At 39.5% G+C, this 19,961-nt stretch overlaps 1 protein-coding gene across 5 annotated transcripts in view; it reads right to left on the reverse strand.

Moving 5' to 3' along the window:
- LOC143843502 (VPS10 domain-containing receptor SorCS1-like) overlaps positions 1 to 19,961 on the reverse strand; it is a 507,191-nt gene that overhangs the window by 18,650 nt on the left and 468,580 nt on the right. For 3 of the 5 annotated variants that reach the window (XM_077349667.1, XM_077349666.1, XM_077349664.1), the window contains 3 exons: positions 9,604 to 9,703; positions 3,024 to 3,129; positions 2,759 to 2,916 (listed from right to left, as the gene is read on the reverse strand). In XM_077349667.1, coding sequence (XP_077205782.1) covers positions 2,759 to 2,916; positions 3,024 to 3,129; positions 9,604 to 9,703 — 364 coding nt within the window. The remainder of the gene's footprint in view (positions 1 to 2,758; positions 2,917 to 3,023; positions 3,130 to 9,603; positions 9,704 to 19,961) is intronic. The other 2 variants (XM_077349668.1, XM_077349665.1) reach the window with 1 other exon arrangement.

Raw genomic sequence — 19,961 nt, forward strand, 5'->3', positions numbered from 1 at the left:
TGAATACACCTGAGAATGAAATCAAAACACAATTGTTAAACCTCCACATGAAAGATTTTTTTTTCATTGTAGCATACTTCACCCTATCCACTTGTCATCAAGTATGTTTCAGGGTAAAAAAAAACGCTTTCTGATATACATTAAAATTAATCAAACAAAACTTCACATGCGTGCAGTATGTCAGTATCTATATGTTTTTATATTTTTGATTTTGAAACTGAGTTTGTTAAGTGAAGGAATTCCACACATATTCTGTCAGGATCAACTAAGTTAAACAAGTTAGGTGTGAAATAACGATTGGTGGACTTCTGCCTTAAACCGAAACACATAGCATTCATTATGCAGCACTAAAAAAGTGATCACAAATAATGGAGTTGTTTTTAAAAATACCATTAAAGTTCTGCTCCAGAACCATCCTAGATTCTGTTATTCTTTATCAGAGTTATACCTCAGACTTTCCTTTTCTAATTCTGCTAACAGGCATGGTAGGAAGATGGGGCATTTGTTGAAATATGCAAGGTCAGTAGTACACATGATTCAAAAGCATATGAAGAATATTCTATAGGGAGCATTGGTGGAGAAGTGTATTTAACATAGCATAGGAACTTCCTGATGTTTTTCAAATAATCTCCTCCAGTGTCCTGATTGTCTCATTTAGAGACTTTCAGCTCCTTTGAGTACACTTTCATCCACTTGCCTCCAGAACAGACAAAATGAAAACAACAGAACAGTTAAGACAGTTAACTCTCTCTCTCTCTCTCTCTCTCTCTCCTCTCTCTCCTCGCAAAGTTGTTTCTCTTCAAAATAAAAGCTCTTCCACCAGGCTTATGGTTGAGGCCGACTGGGAATCATTAATCATCAACTGAGCCTCCCTCCTTTACTCCTCATACCTCGCTGTATAATAGCAGTGCCAGAAATGAACATGTCATGGTGCTGACAGCTATTTAAGTGTATTTTAACTGATAGTTTTATATTTTAACACTGTATTTATTATTTTATACTGTTCACTGACCGTAGATAGCAAGTCCAAGAGAGGCAGTATACAAATGAAATTAATCAATCAATCAATTAATTAATTATTTTAAGCATCCTGGTACTGCAAGTACCTGGTACTCTTTGCATACTTAAACTCTGCTATCAGCATCTTCCAAACAGAGGCAGGATCTTGTGATTTCCCTATTGCTAGTGCAGCTGCAAATAAAGTACAGCAGCAACTGGGATTCCCCATGGCAGGTTTCCTATAGTTACTCTGCTCCCAGAAGCGACCACCTATGATGAAAAGCCCCCCTGATTCTTCCCAAGGGTTAATGTGTAAAGTAACAGATTCCTCTTGCAGGAATTACTGATTGGGCCTCACATGGCTCTTCTCATCTTCAAGACCTAAATAAGGAAAGGGATAATTGGCTCATCATGAGAACCTGTGAGCCACAGGATGGGAGGGAGAATCAGGAGTGATGATGTAATTTTCTAGAAGGTTCTAGCAAGAACCCATCCTGATTGGATTGTCACCATCACCTGATGTTAGTGGGCCACAAAATTATAATTGAGCTAAGAGCCTTGAAAAGAAAACTAGCTTGGACTCTGATGGGTTAAAAGTTTTGACCATGGTATGCTGAGATTGCAGTGCACAATTTAGAAAACAGTTGAACAGCCGCCTTTGATTCTGGGCCTGTAAGGTTGTAATTGATTTTCTTGTGCACACTAGCTCTGGGAAAAGATGGGATTTGGGTCTGAACTCCTTAACACTATCCCTCCTCCCCTGAGCCACAAACGCTTTGGCAATTTTTTCCCAATTAACCAAGAGTATTGTTATATCAGTATCGTATTGCAATGATACGGGCAGTAGGCTCTGAACTCTGAGGTTTCATTCTTAAAAGAGAAGGAAGAGAATTACATTTAAAAAATGAAAGCTGGGAATTCAGAAAACTTGGTACAAATTTTGTTGCAGTGGTATAACAAAATAACGATATTCTAGTGCTGTTGTTTGTTTCTTTTAAGCCACCATGGCAAGGGGAAAAATGGCTGTGTGAGCCAGAAAATTCAAACTTACTTTCACAGCAGTCATCAAGGTTTTACTGTGATCTTTCCCAAAACTTCAGAGCAAATTAGATTTGAGAAAATCAGGAAATAGCCAAAGAAACCTCTGGAGGTGCACCACATTGCTGTGGGGAAGCAGAGAAAAACCTGCTTGCAAAAAGTATTAAACTTGAGCAGATAATCTTGTGAAAGACCCCAGAAAGTCTTCATATATCCTTTTCAAGTTTGCTTGCAAACTTCAACTTGCATGGGGAAATGCTCAGGGTTGGGAATCTATAATGTCTGCTTTTTTGTGTTGTTTTTTTGTGTTGTTTTTGGAAAGCACAGCTTTAACCCATGAAGGGTTGTCTCAAAATTATTATTAAGATAATTTTGCATGTTGCCGAGCATCTTTGTACGTGGTGTCAATGTTTACAATAATCTAAACATGAGAAACCCATATAGAATGTTTTCATTTCATGTACTTTGCTTGAGTGCCTTGTCTCTGTAGCCCTAAACAATTACAGAGAGAGCTACTACAGTGAAGACAAAGCACTGCTGATTTTCTTATTTATGCAGTAGATCAGTAGGAGGAAGGGTCTTGGAGTTAGGTTTGAGTAATTTAAAGAGGTTAACACAAAAGTGGGAGTAGTTAAGCAGAGAAAGCTTGAAGGCTCAGAAATAGATTTAGCCAATCAGAATACAAAATCTGACCAGTTCCTGGCTGTTGTAGTTTATTTACCTATGGGCTGGGAATCCACCTTCTCCTCTACTAGTTGTTCTGGGGTCATCTCCCTCTGAGGGACATTAGGCATGCTTTCACTTTGACTGCCTGGACTGACCATCTCTTGATCTTTCTCATTCTGCATCTGTGCATAAACATTAATGCCCGGAATCTTCCTAAAACATTAACAGAAACCATCATTGGTGGGTATGCTATGGAGCTCTTGGAATCATGTTTTCACATTTGAAAGATGAACAAAAGAGTAAAAACCAAGCATTCATACCTCTTGAATTTGTAGATTACAAACACTGCCAAGCCCACAAACACCACGGAGAGCAGCATCAACATGGCTGAACCACTGTGGCTAGGTGTAACATCTATGAGAGGGGCTAGAAAACGTTAAGGAGAACTTTAGAGCAGGAAAACTACCAACAGTGTTACCTTTGTCTTTGTAGCTCTTGCTTACATTTTATTTCCAATCTTTATTTAGGTCTGTTCTACTTGACAGTTTATGCCATGCAGTTCTTGATGATCTGGCAGGTCATTCCTAGACATTTCCCCTTGACCAACATTTTAAAAGAACTTATTCAGATGCCGATAAATAAATTGAGGTATTATAATATACATATAACCATACACAGAAGTTGCAAAATGAATGTATTTTCCTGAGTAGTCATCCTTGATATTTCCCAGTCTGTCATCACAATAGCTATGTTGCTTTCATTAGAAGTATGAAATATCAGAGTGTATTGCATTTCATAGCACTGTCAGGAACCTTGTGGAGTTGATACTTGCACAATACCAAAATTCAAATATTTAACAGCATGTAGATAAAAGTTATTCAAGAACCACAACATTACCCAGTTTTGACGACTCTGAATTTAACTTGACCTTGAGAATCAAAGGCAAAGGATATGGTTGATAACAAGTAGTTATGGCTAGACAAAGGCATTGCCAGATCAAACCTCGCAGAATTTCTAGTCAGAAAACACATTTATATGTCTGCCCAATTAACTTCTACCATCCACTGTTTGATTATTATTGTAAATCAAATTTACACAATTTACTTACCTTCCAAGCAAGCACAGCTTACTAGTCACATTAAGGCCTGCCAGTGTCTCATAATATTCCCTGCAGTAGAGTCAGGAAAGCAGCAAGGAAGCTTAGGCCGATTCTGCATGGGCAGGCCAAAAGTCAAGCTGTATGGAGGCGGGGCAAATCTCTGTGTCTATATGAGGTTGCCACCAGGTTGTCACTGTCCTGGGCCTGGCGAGGATTGGGCCCCAAAAAGCCGTGCTAAGGGAACATGGATTCTTCCATGTTCCCTTTTGGCACTGTGAGGGCCAACAGGGCCTGTCCCGTGGCAGGCACATTAGGACAGGAAGAGTTGTCCTTCCAGGCCTGGCTCCTAACTGCTCCACAGAGGCCTGCAGGGGACAAACAATGCTTTGGATGGCTTTGTGGCATGTCTCCACGGGGTGGAGCAGAGCATTGTTTGTGTAGTGTGCAGGATGGTGGGATTGCATAGAACACAATCTCACCGTCCAGCACACTACATCATCCCACAACATGCAGTGGAACCTACCTGCAATCACCAAGTTTCCTGGGGGGATACATTTCCATGCTGGAGATGATCCGGCACTGAAATGTGTCCCCCATGGGGATTCCATACGCTGCAGAGCATGCAGCTCTGGAACACTGTCCCAGCAAGAGCCCAGAATGACACCGCTAATGTGGAATCACGCTACTCTCCAAAAATCTACCTCCCAGTTAAGATTAGTACTTTGTAATCACCTTCTAAAGTGAAGTGAGTGAATCCTACAGTCAGTGGTGTCATCTCAGATACTGAATACATCTCAGTTATTGAATATTGAATACCCCCATAGAGGTATGCCAAGTGAAAAGTGTTTTATTTGTCCAAGCATATCCTAGTAAAGCATAGAAGGTTATCTCAGAATTTATTTTTGCAGAAGCCATTTTAGACTACTCTTTTTTCTTAAAGCTTGCTGGCTGCTCTCATCCTGCTAGTACTACTTTGCGGGAGTAATCCAATTTTGTAGATTTCTCTGCAAGCGCTATATAATGGATGATGTAGCAGCCATTTTGCAGATGTAACACTGGATGTTCATGACATCGTGCAAAATGCCAAAAGAATGGCATTTACAAACGGTAAGGATTTCATTTTTTTTAAGGGGTATGGAATCAAGAAGCAGCTAATACAGGGTCCAAAGAAGACAACTTGTTTCAATCCATTCAGATTGCAGCAAGACAAATTGAAATTGGAGCCAAGGTTATGGATCACATACGCCAGTAAACTTAAATGGCTGTTCTAGACAAAATTTAAAATATTGGCTTAATATAAAGGACTGCTTACTTCCAAATGAATCTGTCCATGTGTTATGGTTGTCCTCAGAGGCCTTCTCCCGTGTACTGGAATTTTAGTGAGTGTCCATGTGGGAAAAATCTTTTGAATGCAAAAAATTATGGGGGAGCCATTCCTGAGAAATACATCCTATGTCATCCCTAGTGGTATATAGATGTATTCAACAATAAATTAAAAGGAAAACTACCTTATAGGTCTACCAATCAGTGGAATTATTTTAATAAAATAATATTGTCATTGCTATAAAGTATAAAAATGTAATCACAACAAATACTTTTTCCTTTTATTTTCTTTTGCAGTTTAACGTTGAAAATATGTGTTTTGACTCTCACTTTGGTTTGTTGGACATAACATAGATGGAGTGGGTCATGTCTGGATTCTATATATACTCCAAATCTTTAGTCACTATGGGAAATGTAGACAACTGAAATAATCAGAATCCTAGATTTTGTTTGCATATGCTAACATTTAGCTTTGGGGGCTTTTTATTTTTAAAAGTAATTAGGTCATTTAATAAGTGACAGCTACCTATTAGAAGAACAATTTTAGTTTGGTGGTGACAGAATTAAGGCAGCATTTCTACTTACCTCCTGTAGTTTTCTGCAATGTTATGAAGAGGGCATGCAGATATTTGCTGTGCCGCTAATTCACTACTACTTCACTTTCAAGCACTCATGATCCCAAGAGAAGCTATTAGTAAACCTGACTTAGGAAATGCTTCAAATCGGAACTTTTCCCTTGTGCTGCTTAAAAGGATGTTGTTCACTGTATATACTTTATCAAAAGTTCTAGGTCCTTATTTTTTATGGGCTCCTTACAGGGATCTTTTTTATCCAATGCAAGTAGAATTCTACTAGAAAGTTGTGTTCACAAGGACATCAGGTGACACGCATTTCTTGTTCAAGAATGTGAAGCTTATAGCGCTCAGCACATAAAGGTGTTTTATACCCAATCAGGCCATTGGTTTATCTAATTCAGTAATCCCTACTTTGATCAACTGCTATTCTGCATGTCACTTGTAGAGAAGGTTCATGTGGTAACAGGTGTAATCCTGTAACTTGAGATGCTAGGGATGGAGACATAATATCTTTTACAAAGCAGGTGTTCTGCCATGGAACTATAGCCCATGCGCTGTTAACTAGCAAGAAAGAGAAATCTAGATTGTGAACTGGCACACTTCAAATTATGGAGAATTGGAATTGTATCATCTCGGTGGTTAAACACTGGTAAATTAATACCTACTCATCTAAATTAGCAAGAATCTGTTAGCCAGCCCTCCCTCTAAACTATAAGAAACATGTCTCCTCTTCCCAGGAAGGATGAAATACCCTGCAGACTAATCCTGAACCTCAATGTGAAACAAGGTAAACCTAAGCAGAATCTAATGAATGATGGAATATACAATTTGGCCTGGGCCCACCTGTGATGGTGAAACAATTGATGTACTATATATAAAAATATTTCTGAACTAGGCCCACAGTGTTGTATGGCAAATGGGCTTTGCTATGTGTCTGTCAGGTAATATCAGGTAAACTGTGTATGTGAAGTCTAGGGGCTGTCCAGAGCAGGGGTAGTCAACCTGTGGTCCTCCAGATGTTCCTGGATTACAATTCCCATGAGCCCCTGCTAGCAAATGCTGGCAGGGGCTCATGGGAATTGTAGTCCATGAACATCTGGAGGACCACAGGTTGACTACCCCTGGTCCAGAGGATGCCTAAAGATTGTGGGTTGGAGGTATTGATGCCAGATGAAATTATTGCTAAACTACTTAACTTTCAGACATTCATTCATTCATTCATTCATTCATTCATTCATTCATTCACTCCATGCCATTCATACAATAGTCCTTCATAAAAATCCAATAAAAGACCATTAAAACAGGATGTCCGAAAATACAATATAACACAACATGGCAGTAAAAGCACACAACACCCATCCCTCACTATACCCAATATGCCTAATAGCGGGGAGTGGGGTATGAGGAGGAACATATATGTCACATTGGCCCAAAATGATATATAACACTAGCACTGGAACTGAGGGGGGTGGCAATCGATCTTCCTTACTTGCCCTGGCCTCAACGGTACATCTTGCGGAACAGCTTCGTTTTGCAGGCTCTGCGGGACACAGAAAGTTCCCACAGGGCCTGCAGCTTGACCAGGAGCTCATTCCACCAGGTTGGGTCCAGGACTGAAAAGGCCCTGGCCCTATTCAAGGCCAGGTGTGCTTCTCTATGGCTGGGAATAATCAACAAATCAATACCCACAGAGTGTAAAGCCCTGTGGGGGGCATAGGGCAACAAGAGGTCCCTCTGATATGTGGGGCCTAGATAGTGAAGGGTCTTGAAGGTCAGAACCAAAACCTTGAACCTGATCTGGACAGCAAGTGGCAACTAATGCAGCTGCCTCAGCACAGGCTGGATATGGGCTCTCCAAGATGTTCCTGTGAGGACCCTAGTCTCATCCCATTAGAAGAACTCACTGCAGCTCATAGACTCTTTCAGTAGTGGCTGTTAGCTGAATTGATCAGATGATGCATGGAGTTCAAATACAGACTTGAAAACATGTTTAGCAGGCAACTCTGAATGCTCAAGATGCACCACCAAAAGAAATCCTGAAAATATGGTAATCAATGATAGGACTATATTTCTTAATACTTAGGGCTGCCATGAATACTAGTCACTAGTCATGATTAAAGGTAAATAAAGGAAGTTGGAGTGACTTTCAGAGACTCATGCATACATCCCATGATGTCAGTGGGACTTAAATAGAAATGGTGTCAGGCTTTCCCCAGAAATCATTTAAGATCATGGATTTAGCAGATTTCATTTAAAATACATCTTGCATGCTTTATGCAATTATCTGAAACATCAGTCTTCTCCCAGTATCATAACAATATGATTGTGTTTGTGCTGATAGGTTTTAAATGGTATCTTGAGAAAACTAGCACCACTTTTGCAACAGCTTATCAAGTCAGAGGCTTGCACTCAGCCTGACATAGTTTACTAATTAGCCTGCAAGGAATGCAAATGGAGAAACTGAGCATTACCAAAGTTATTAACAGAGAAATGAAACTTGCATGAATTCAAAATCACCCATTTTTTTCTCTATTCAAAATATCCCATTTTGCAATTCCAACGTTTATAAAAATGTCACTGATTTTAGCAACAGGGTTCAAATTTCACTGGTATAATCTGCATCCTACATAGAAAGCCTGTATTGTTACCAGCCTGGTTATGATTTGAAAAAGTCAGTACTAAGCCATTTTACAGAGCATCACACAAACTCTGGATCTACATTTTACATTTAAAATATAATTCCTGTCTGATTGTGATCATGCTTCAGTACCCATTGACCAGTTATTCCAAGTCATGATTTCAAATGTTGTGCTATATTCCAAGTAGTTCATTATAATGCAACAGTACTCCTGTTTGCAGCTCCACTCTAAGCCAGCTTGAAATTGAGCACAAAAGTGGATTCCCCCAGCCATGTAGTGCAAGATAGAAGAAGAAGAAGAAGAAGAGTTGGTTCTTATATGCCACTTTTCTCTACCCGAAGGAGGCTCAAAGTGGCTTACAGTCGCCTTCCCTTTCGTCTCCACACAACAGACACCCTGTGGGGTGGGTGAGGCTGAGAGAGCTCTTATATCACCGCTCAGTCAGAATAGTTTTATCAGTGCCGTGGCAAGCCCAAGGTCACCCAGGAGCCACTAGCATGACTAACACCATTTTTATAAGAACAAAATACATGTCATTATATAATCATATATTGTTACAGTAAACAAGTATTAGTTATTTCTGGTCAATATGCACAACATGAACATAATAAAGAAAAGGTTATTGGACAAAAGGCCCTTGATCAAACAAGAGACCTTGTAACAAAGATAAACTCACTTATGCTAAAGGATCTCTCTAAAGTCCCTTTTGCAGAATTGCTGACCAAAAAAATGATTACCATATGCCTGCTTGATTGTCTGATTGATGAACACATACCTTAATAGGCATAAATGACACCAATCAATTAAGTCATAGAGGACCTCTGCATATGTCCATGATTGCCTGCTTGAATGGATAAAAAGTTGATGTAACATAAGCAGGGCAGAATTCTTGGTACATTATAATTTCTAGTCCCCTTTATTGTAATAAATTTCTATCTACTTCTAGAATCATCCTGTTGTGTCCTTCATTGGGCATTGGCATACCGGGCAAACCACCCCATATGGATAACACCTTTGAAAGGCAGAATAAGAACACACTAGACAAGATGAATAGAAAAACAGATATAATTAGAGAGGCAGACTAGCACATGGTCACTGAACATGTTCTATGGCAATGTTGTAATTTGAATCTAGGTTTCCTAGATAGCAATCCCTATACCACACTGGATCACCAATTATTCTTTTTTTCCAAATATAAAAACTAGGAAGTATCTACATTGGTGTGACTAACAAAAAAAGGGTGATGTTAAAGAATCATACCAACCTGCTGTTAAATGGGCAGCATGAACAAGGATTCTAACACCAGGTTTTAAGTCAAACTGGATGGAGTTTTGGTTCAGTTTCTGGACTAATATTTCGGAAATCTAGAAAAAAAAGATAACTCAATTATTGCAAGTGGAACAGGAGTTACCTCAAAGAGCAAGAACAATATTACACTTAGCTTAGGTTTGTTTTCAACAGTAAATGGGCAGTATTGCCTGCTTCAAAGGAAAGCACAAGAATAAGTCTTAGTGGGATTACAATGACTGCTTCTGTATTCAACAAACTGGATGGGACACCTTAAGAAAGAGTTTCCCTTTCTCAATAATTCTTATCTAACTGTTGTTGGATGAGGCTATCATGAATGGGGAATGAATCTGTCAACCTCCGAAAACAGCCTTCCACAAAGGGGCACTAAATATTCCCACATATGTGCAGCAACACTCTTACATATACACTTCACACAATAAATATCAAGCTAGCTTTATTTAGAGAACAAATAATATATACAGCAAGAATGAAGAAAAACAACAGGTCTATAGCTCTCTGCTAGCTGCAGCACACAAAAAGAGTATATATCTTTCTTTTCTAATACTGCTCACTCGACCCAGTGTTCTTGAACAATGGTCCCAAACAGCTGCTGAGAGTTTATGCTGAAACAACAAACAGAAAGCTCCCCACATAATAGGATCTTCCCAGTATAATATGATAGGGTTTATGCAGCTTTTAGAATATTTTAATGTTTCTACAATGGCAGCCAAAAATCTAGAGATTCTATATGTAGCCATTCATTTAAATTGCTCAGTAGACTATAGAAATCTAAACAGTTGGCGTAGTGGAGTCCTTGCTTAGAAGGAAAATCAGGTCCTGTCTAACTTTTAAAAATTCAGAGCTGCTTAAATGTACATGGTCAATGAATTCAATGCAATTAATATTGGAATTACATGTTCTCTCTGAATACAGAATGCCAACGTTATCTACCTGCCAAACTTGCAGACGGTAAAGCATTAAGACATGTGAACGTAAAGGTGCATTTTTATTTAGGATATATTTTTATTTGATTTGATTTATAGCCCACCACTCACAGCCAAGCTGGCTCGTAGAGGGTTACATATTTAAAACCGCATAATAAAACCCCAATTAAATACTCTATCCTACTCTGGCAATGAAAAAAAAACAAAAAAACCCTCCCCCACTCTGCAATTTCCCAAACTGCTGTCTCAGGGAATAATGGTATCAAATGGTAATCTTGGAGTTGATGCTATTCTAGCCAATCCAGGGGAGGGGTCCTAGGTCTAATTACCCTGGCCTTGCCCAAAGACCTGGCAGAAGAGCTCTGTCTTACAGGCCCTGCTCATTCTACCAGGTTGGGGCCAGGACCGAAATCACAAAAATACATTGGGATGATAACTGTGGTAGGGGAATGACGACTGTGAAGAATGAGCAAACTCTTCTTGACTTTATTGCTTTATTTTTTATAGTCCAGATGTTTCAGAAAATTTTCATTCAGATGTGTTAGCTCATCGTTTACTCTCCCTATAAATTCTATTGAAATCCCTAGACATATTAGCCTGTCATTCATCAATTTATCTCAGTTGCTCTAATGATTGTGCATTTAATAAGGCCAAGCAGACTTGGCTTCAGATCTGACTGAAGGATCTTTAACTTTAAATGAAGCCCTAGCTTCAGAAGAGACTTCACCTACATCAGCTCTTAGAACAATGCCAGCCATATATTTTGGCCTCCCAAATATGCCATGAAGAAAGTTAATTAGTGATTAATTAATAGCCTCAGTTTCAGCCTCTAGCAATAAACCAGCCACATATAACATATGGCCAGACACCTTAGAGTTAAATACTCTTAGCACTGAAGGTACATTTTGGCCCCATGAGGTAAAAAGAATCTAGTGATTGCTTTCCCAATGCTGTTTGCAAGAAAGGAGTTACATTACAAGCTGAAGAACCAACAAACTGTGCCTTAAAGATGCAAAGAAACTGTTTTATTGTCATAGAACTACTATATATGTCACCTATGTAACGATATGTACAGAGAAAAGACCAATCCACATCATTCTCCCCCCCCCCCCCGCCCCCGCCCACCACCAACAGTCGACTTGAGGGCAATCATCTCACGGAACCTATTCTTGTTAATGAGTTCATCATATGAAGTAATTGTGTCATGTAATTTTCAAAAGGTTAATGAGAAATTATAGAGTAAAAAAGACATTCCCATCATTTTCAGGTTATTTCCAATCTTTCTAATTTTGTTGATTTACTTTGTAATGATGCTATGATTCACCCAGCCTCCATCCACTTCTCTCCCTCAGAGGCAAGGTTTTCTTTCCATTTTCTTTCCCTTTACTGATTGAGCAATCTTAGTAATGTCTTTTCTTCTTTGTTGAAGAAATCTGCCTCACACTGTCACAGTACAATAGTTTGGCTGTTGGCTCAGCCAAGGAAACTGAGAAATGGATCAGAAACTTGCTTTAAATTAAACAACTTAAATGGCACTTGAGGTGTTTTGAAATTGAAAAATAACATAATTTATTTAACATAGTGGGAAAAGGTCAGGTGAAATCAGAAGTAAAATTTCTGAGGTAAAACCGGTATATGCACAGACTTTAGTTCTGTTGTTTTGAGCTAATGGGAGTTTCTTAACCTATTCACAGTTACTTAAACTTTTTCAGTATACTATGAGTGCTCTTTTAGTTTCTAGAAAGTTGGTACACTTTTTACAGTACCCAAACTCCTTCTCTCAAAACACTAGTAATTGTTTTGATTTTTAAACTGACTCTTAAAGTTTCTACAGCCAGTTTCTAACCACATCAGACCAGAAATGTCTGCACTCTTATAGTAAACTCCCTGTTTGACTGGGTGGCAAAATTCACATCCCCCAAAAAGATCTATCCCCTTTCTTAAGCCCAAATGGGAGTCCTTGCCTACCTTCCCAAATTTTCTTGCCAACTTTCTCCCAGTGCTCTTTCTATATAACACTAGTCTCAGATAAGGCTGAAATCAGAATCAACTCAGTCAAGGCACAAATGTGACTGACTCTCACCTCAGCATGCAGCTCTCAAGTCTTTCTCTGCTCAGCTGATGCTAATCATTCAGATTTCTTGGAACAGCCTGTCACTCAAAGCTATCTGTTTTGGTAAAGAATTAACTTTTCACAGGCCTTCAGCTGTTTGTGCAGCATTTCCAAACTTTTAAAATGTACAGTCCATCGCAGATGCTCTGCAGAGAATCAACGTTCTGAATTTTTTTCCAGTGTAAAAGATTTATCAATATCTTTTAAGAATCTTCATTAAACTACTTTTTGCTCCTGCATTTCATATTGACCACTGATTGCTAACACTATTTCTCATCACTAAAGATGAAATCATTTATTCACCCAAAGTTGCACTAATGTAAAGAGAAGCAGACTCCTCCAATCACCATAGTATTTTAAAATGCACATTTCATATCCTTACATTGAGTCTACCATCTCTGGAAGGAGCCTGCTATTTTCTCTCCCACCTGAAAACATGAGAATTTCATTATTCCTTTCTTCAACTGATTCTCCTTTTCTAGATGAGCTTCACTGACCTCCATAAAAAGAAATAACAGCATACATAAAGAAGCAAGGAAACACAGACCCAATCACTAGCTACAAATGCACTTTAAAAAATAAAAGAGAGGAGATGATATTTTGAAAGATGATGGAACCTACAGCAGTCTGCAGATTTTTCTACTTTCATACTTCCCTAGGGCAGCCATCAGCTTCAGGAAAACCTAAAATATCAGATATCTTATACATGAGTACTGAGAAGACCAAGGAGCAATGTAAAGCCATACAACTAGGCACAATCTATCTTGTACATTTTTATTCACACTTGCTCATTTTATTTCCACTATGGCCTTGAGAAGTCTATTATGTTGAGAGTGGGGGACTTGATACACCTCTGATACAGCATTATAGTCACGTGTGGACCCCACCACTTTCTCCCATTTATTTTGGACTTAGTTGGTTTTAATAAGCATCCCCCTTTACAGTCTAAGTGCCAAGGGGATCTGAAACTTGGAGAGTGTCATTAAAAACACCTGGGTACAACCATGGCATTAGAAAATCCCAGGAAAGAAGAGGAAGGGTATGCTGGAATTATAAACTGACTCTGGCTCAGTGGCATACCATTCTCAATATCAAAAGATTTTTTCAATACTAGAAACATCACCGAATATCCCAACATACTCCAGAGGTGCCAGTCCACCCCCAAAGAAGTTGCTAATTCATTAGCCAACTCTCAGTTCCTCTTTTTTCTTTTTTAAATTTTCTCAATCATGAAGAGCACTTAATCCATTAATTTGCCCTCTATCCTGTTTCAGGAGTTATCTTGCCTCACCCAAAACTTTAGTTTTTATGCAGAGTATTTATGATTAGTATGACTAGTATTTAGGTATGTTTATGACTAATATTTAGATAAGAGACTACCAAGGAAGTCCAGGGTTATTAGGTAGAAGCAGACTATGGCAAATCACCTATGAATGGACCCCCCTCCCCCCAACACTCTCTCTCTCCCTTGTATTCAGCCAGGTAACAATCATTTTTATATCTATGAACTTAATACCGGTACAGAGCACCATAAATAATCAGTGACTTCTCAGAGATTCCACTGAAATTGCAAACACAGAAATCATATAGAACTCTACCCAATTAAAGGCTCTTGTGTCCTAAGAAATGTACATGGAATACAAGAGTAGAATTTTGCTTTGTACTTGGAATCTAGTTGGTTTAAGCTATTGTTTTGTCAGTTTCAAAGCCCTGTCATATTTCTAAAGTTTAGAAGCCACAAATTCTCATCAGTTAAGGTTTAGTATGAGAGATGTCTGAATATATTATAACTACAACAGTTCAGTAGGGAATTTACAGCTATGATATGTAATGTTCCATGACACTAAATCCATGTAAATCCACTCATTCTTCCAGAAGGACAGGTGGCCTTTTATGGTTCCATAGCTGTAGCTCCAACTTGATGCAGATAAACAAAGTCTTGAATTACATGCCACATCAATATGAATAGCTCTAAAACAGCAACAGAGATATTGGAGGTTACTTCATACAAATCTGAATTTGACCTCCAGTATGCATACTTGGCATGAAAACATTTATGAAGAAGATAAACTACTTACATACTTGAGGCTGCATCAGTTCCTTACTAAAGATCATGCAAAGAAGCAAAGGACATGCTCAAAGTCTATTCTCTTTTGCATCCAACCACAAAGCATTTAGTGGACTAATTCTATGAAGGATGTCAGTAGGTAGGACCTTGCTTTACTTGTGAATATTGAATTACAGCAGCAATACACTTACTGCAAACCTTGTACATTTGAGAGGACTATCTGAAAACCTTCAATATTCAGTTCTTTGCATATAAAATATTATGACCCTACTCTTTTCCATATCCAATCAATTTGTGAAATGAATATCCTTGCTCCTGGATAGGTTATATTGGTCAAGACAGAGAGTCTTATGAAAAATTGATAATCAGTGATATAAAACATTTGTTGGGTAAAATATATAAACTATTATTGCAATATGATTCAGAAACAGAGCAAATAAAAGACTCTAAGATAATATGGGTTCAAAATATTGGAGAGTGCAAAAGTTTACATCAATGGGAAGGATTGTGGGTTAATGAGTTGAAATGTACTTTGTCAAATATTAGAAGAAGAAGAGTTGGTTCTTATTTGCCGCTTTTCTCTACTCGAAGGAGTCTCAAAGTGGCTTACAATTGCCTTCCCTTTTCTTTCTCCACAACAGACACCATGTGAGGTAGGTGAGGCTGAGAGAGCCCTGATATTGCAGCTCGGTCAGAACAGCTTTATCAGTGACGTGGCAAGCCCAAGGTCACCCAGCTGGCTTCATGTGGGGGAGCGCGGAATCAAACCCGGCTCGCCTGATTAGAAGTCCGCACTCCTGATCACTATACCATGCTGGCTCTTAGAATAAAATTGTACAAAATGTTTGTAGATGGTTTATTCTTCCCCAAGGTATTGCAAGAATTAATAATAGTTACAAGGATAAAGGTTGGAAATATCAAAATATAAATGCATCATTCTATCATGTATGGTGGATCTGTCAGAAAGAAAGAAATACTGGGTTATGATTCATGATGAGATGAAAAACATATTTGCTCCTTGGTTTAAGTGTTTTGTTTACTCAGTGCTGTTGCATTTACAACCTCTCACACAAAAGCACTGAATTCCTTCCCTCCTCTAGAGAAGCAAGAAAAACAAGATATTAATAGAAAAACAAAAACAAAAATATCCATGGGAGGCGGCAGGGCATGCCATCTCACTGCAAGGACCTGGTAGCAGCCTGGCATGCTGCTGTGCATAATCGGTCAATGAACTGCCCCGGTGTAGCATGTACAACACTGGGGCTGGGAGAGCCCAGTGCTCTGTGCAGTGGCAGAGGGGGAGGGCAGAAGGGGACATGGTGGTCTCACCACAAAATGGCAGGGGAAGCAGCATGCTGCTCTTCCACCAAGGTGGAGGTGGTGTCTCTGCAAGCACACTGTAGGTCGGAGGTGGATGGTCATAGATAATGCCTTAATCCTTGCCAAAAAGCATGGGGAAGATGAAGGACACTTAATGTAGATGAGGTACTTCTACTTAAAGACCCCAAGTGGGTCCATACTTGAAAGGGAGGTATCAAGGCACTTGAGATCTATAGAAAAGTGCTTTAAAAAGGAATGATAAATATAAATGCACTGGGGAACCAATATGGCAAATAAAATATCCAAAATGGGCTTCTATAGAGTCTTCTATCGTCAATAATTCTTTATTCTTTATAATTTCACACAAGTCCCAATGCATTTCGCCTTACAGCTTTTTCAAAGGAATTATGGTTTTTATATTTTAAGATCAGCTTCAACTTTAGAAAAGAATCTCTTGACAGAGTATAAGGTCATACTAACAATATCTAAACATAGTTTATGGCGCTCCAGACTTGCGAAACATGTTGGGACTTGTGTGAAATTATAAAGAATAAAGAATTATTGAAGACAGAAGAATTCCATAGATAGAAGTCCATTTTGGATATTTTATTTGCCATATTGGTTCCCCAGTGCATTTATATTTATCTATATTTGATTCTTCACTGGGACCCACCCTTGCCAGTTCATTATTTTTAAAAAGGAATGAAGCAAGCAGGCCCCAATAAAATTAATTTGAGCAAAATATATTAAATACGCCAAGAAAAAAAATGAGGATCCTTTAAAGTTACTGGGAAGCTCATGAATGCTTTCAAAATTTATAGTGAGGCTGATGAAAATGCTGGAATATAAGGGTCATATTTATTGGACAATCTTATGATGATATCTGCCAAAAGTTGCATAAGACAGAAGGGGCTGTGGAAAAGCCCAGGAGTGACTTAGTGCAGATTGCTTTTAAGGTATATAGAAAAAGGGAAGATGATAAAAATGTGTCTGAAACAACAAGCAACCTTGATTGCAGCAGTTGTGAGGCCACCAAGCCAGAAAGGGGAACATCATAATTCTCCATCGGTGGGGGGGGGGGGGAGAAAGAAAGATAGAAAGCTCTCTCACCAAGTATATGTGTGCTTTTTGTAGGCAGAATGGACAATGAAAAAGAAAGTGCCCCAAATTGAGCAAAAGAAGGGCTACTGAAATGTTGCAGATGGTAGAAGAGGGCATAGAGGAAGACTGATGGTGCCAGGGGCTGATGAGCTAGCTGGCTCAAGTGGAATGTTCCCTTTAGGAGGTCCTGGTGAAGTGACTGGGGGGGAGGAGAGGAATTTGATTGCTTCGTGGATTCTGGAGCTACTTACTTAGGAGTTCCTGTTGTTCCTCAAGAATGTGGCAAATCAAAAGACAAAACCATCATAATAGGCATTAATGGAAATCCAAAGGAACACAATTTTCTAAATCCTATTGAATTTGAACTGCAAGGACAAAGAGTGAGTCACCAATTTCTGCTGACACTCAAATGTCTGGTTGCCCAATTGGGGTGAGATTTGTTGTGAAAATCGCAAGAAATTATTTCCTTTAATTAAGATCAAGTTGCCCTTGAAATTCCAAAACAGCAGATTTGTCTATATCAAATAGTATTGCCTAACGGGGGAGGGGGTCAGGCAAAGGAAGAATGCCAGAAACTTCCCAACGTTTTGCATACTGTGAATCCTAATGTGTAAGCAGTAGGTGGCTCCCCAGGAAGGGCAAACAATGTTATCCCAGGCTACATTTGTCTTAAGGAAGGGGCAGGCCTTGTGCAAGTATGACAATACCACCCCCCTTTCCCTAGAACAACTTTATTTTTGACCCATTGACTGTGGTGAAACCCCTGAAATATTTTTTCAAACTTTGAGGAACCCTGGAACTGGTGACCTGTCCCTTCTGATAAGTGGGCACAGAAGTAAAATGAGGAAGCCAACAGATCAATCAACCGATCATTTACCATTTCCATTGTGGAGAAAGAGACTAGGCTTGTAAAGCAACAGGGGAAGTGAGCTCCTCTGGGGAAGCCTGCATAACCCTTGGAGAGCTCTTGCATAACCCCAGGGTTCCCTGAATCCTGGTTTGGAATCCCTACCCTAGAAGGAAGAAAAGGATTGGAACCAATAACTGAAAGTTAATGGACAGAAGAGTGTCAGTCACAATACAACATTCCCATTCTGGCATCGAATAAACATACTGCACCAGGAGCCCATTCTAAATGGAGGTTGGTGCAGAATTTTAGGGTATTTGACAACCTGGTGTTATCTCAGTTCTCGGTATTGCCAAACCCACATACCATTTTTGACTACTATATCTGGGAATCACAAATGGACTTAAGATTCATTCTGTATTTTTCTACTTGAATGTGGCAGCCACAATGGTTTGTTTTTCAATAGCTACCAAAAGAATATATGCTGGACTGTTTTGTCCTGTTATTTACGGAGGGGAGCTGGCTAAGGTAGTCCACTGAGGGAGTTGGGCTACTACGGTATATTGATGATTTGAGACCAGGAGCCTCAATTTGAACAAATTGAACAATTATTTGAAAAAAAATTTCAAGCAACTGTTTCAATTCAGAATTTCCTAAGAGAAGCTGGCATCAGATCTCAAAAACAAAGGCACAGATACAGAAGTATTTGGGCTAGACCATTTCTATAGGTTTCCTGCCAAAATCTGCTAGAGTAAAAAGGGGTCATCTGCCAAATCGCTAGACCACAGATGAAAAAGCAGATGAGGACATTTCTGGGTATGTCAGGTATGTCTGGGTATGTCAACTTTGTGTTCCAGGGTCTGGGCAGCTGACTAAACTGCTGGATGCCAAGTGTGCACAATAGGAATCAGCTGCCATCCAGTGAACAAAGGTGGAGGAGCAGATTTTTCAAAAATGCAAAGTACACTTGAAGGGAAGGCATCTGATCCATCAAAGGCTTTTGAACTGGATATTCATAAAGCACAGTTGCCTCAGGGGTCTTGACTGAGAAACTAGGACTATTCACCATGCCTGTCACCTACATTTCCCAACAACTGGATTCAATTGCTAAACGATGGACATCTTATGTGTGAGCTGAGCAGCACCAGCAGCACCAGCAGAAGAAGCCTGAAAATTAATCTTGGTTGTCTGGAGCTGATGGCCATAGAAGGAATAAAACCCACAGGTTAACCTTGCCATCAGCCTTAGAGTGGTTCATTCATTCCAACTTCGAAGTTTCCTTTCCTGCTTTTCCAAGCTACCCTTTGCTGCACAATGTACAAAAACAAAACAAAAATCAGTGGTAAACTCAGCAGGGAAAATTGGGTTTTGTTCTGCTAACTTCTCCTAATAGCATAGGAGAAGACTCTCCAAACCCATGCTGGTTGTTGGCCCTGTTGGAAATAATCCGAGATCCTATTGCTAGGACTTTTCTGCTTGTGTTGGCCTGAACCAGGCACAGCCACAGTTATACCGAAGCCATGTTATGCTATGAGGTAGGATGTGACTAGAAATATTAATAGTTCTTGTTAATGATATTCTGTTTACCAAGTTATCATTTCTGGCTAGGTTTAGGATACTGCAGTGCTTGTTCCACTTAGCTTGCTACTCAGGCTATTGTTGTTGTTGTTAGGTGCGAAGTCGTGTCCGATCCATCGCGACCCCATTGACAATGATCCTCCAGGCCTTCCTGTCCTCTACCATTCACCGGAGTCCATTTAAGCTTGCACCTACTGCTTCAGTGACTTCATCCATCCACCTCAGTCTCTGTCGTCCCCTTCTTCTTTTGCCCTCGATTGCTCCCAGCATTAGGCTCTTCTCCAGGGAGTCCTTCCTTCTCATGAGGTAGCCAAAGTATTTGAGTTTCATCTTCAGGATCTGGCCTTCTAAGGAGCAGTCA

This window comes from Paroedura picta, chromosome 8, assembly GCF_049243985.1.
Source record: "Paroedura picta isolate Pp20150507F chromosome 8, Ppicta_v3.0, whole genome shotgun sequence".
Lineage (NCBI taxonomy): Eukaryota > Metazoa > Chordata > Lepidosauria > Squamata > Gekkonidae > Paroedura > Paroedura picta.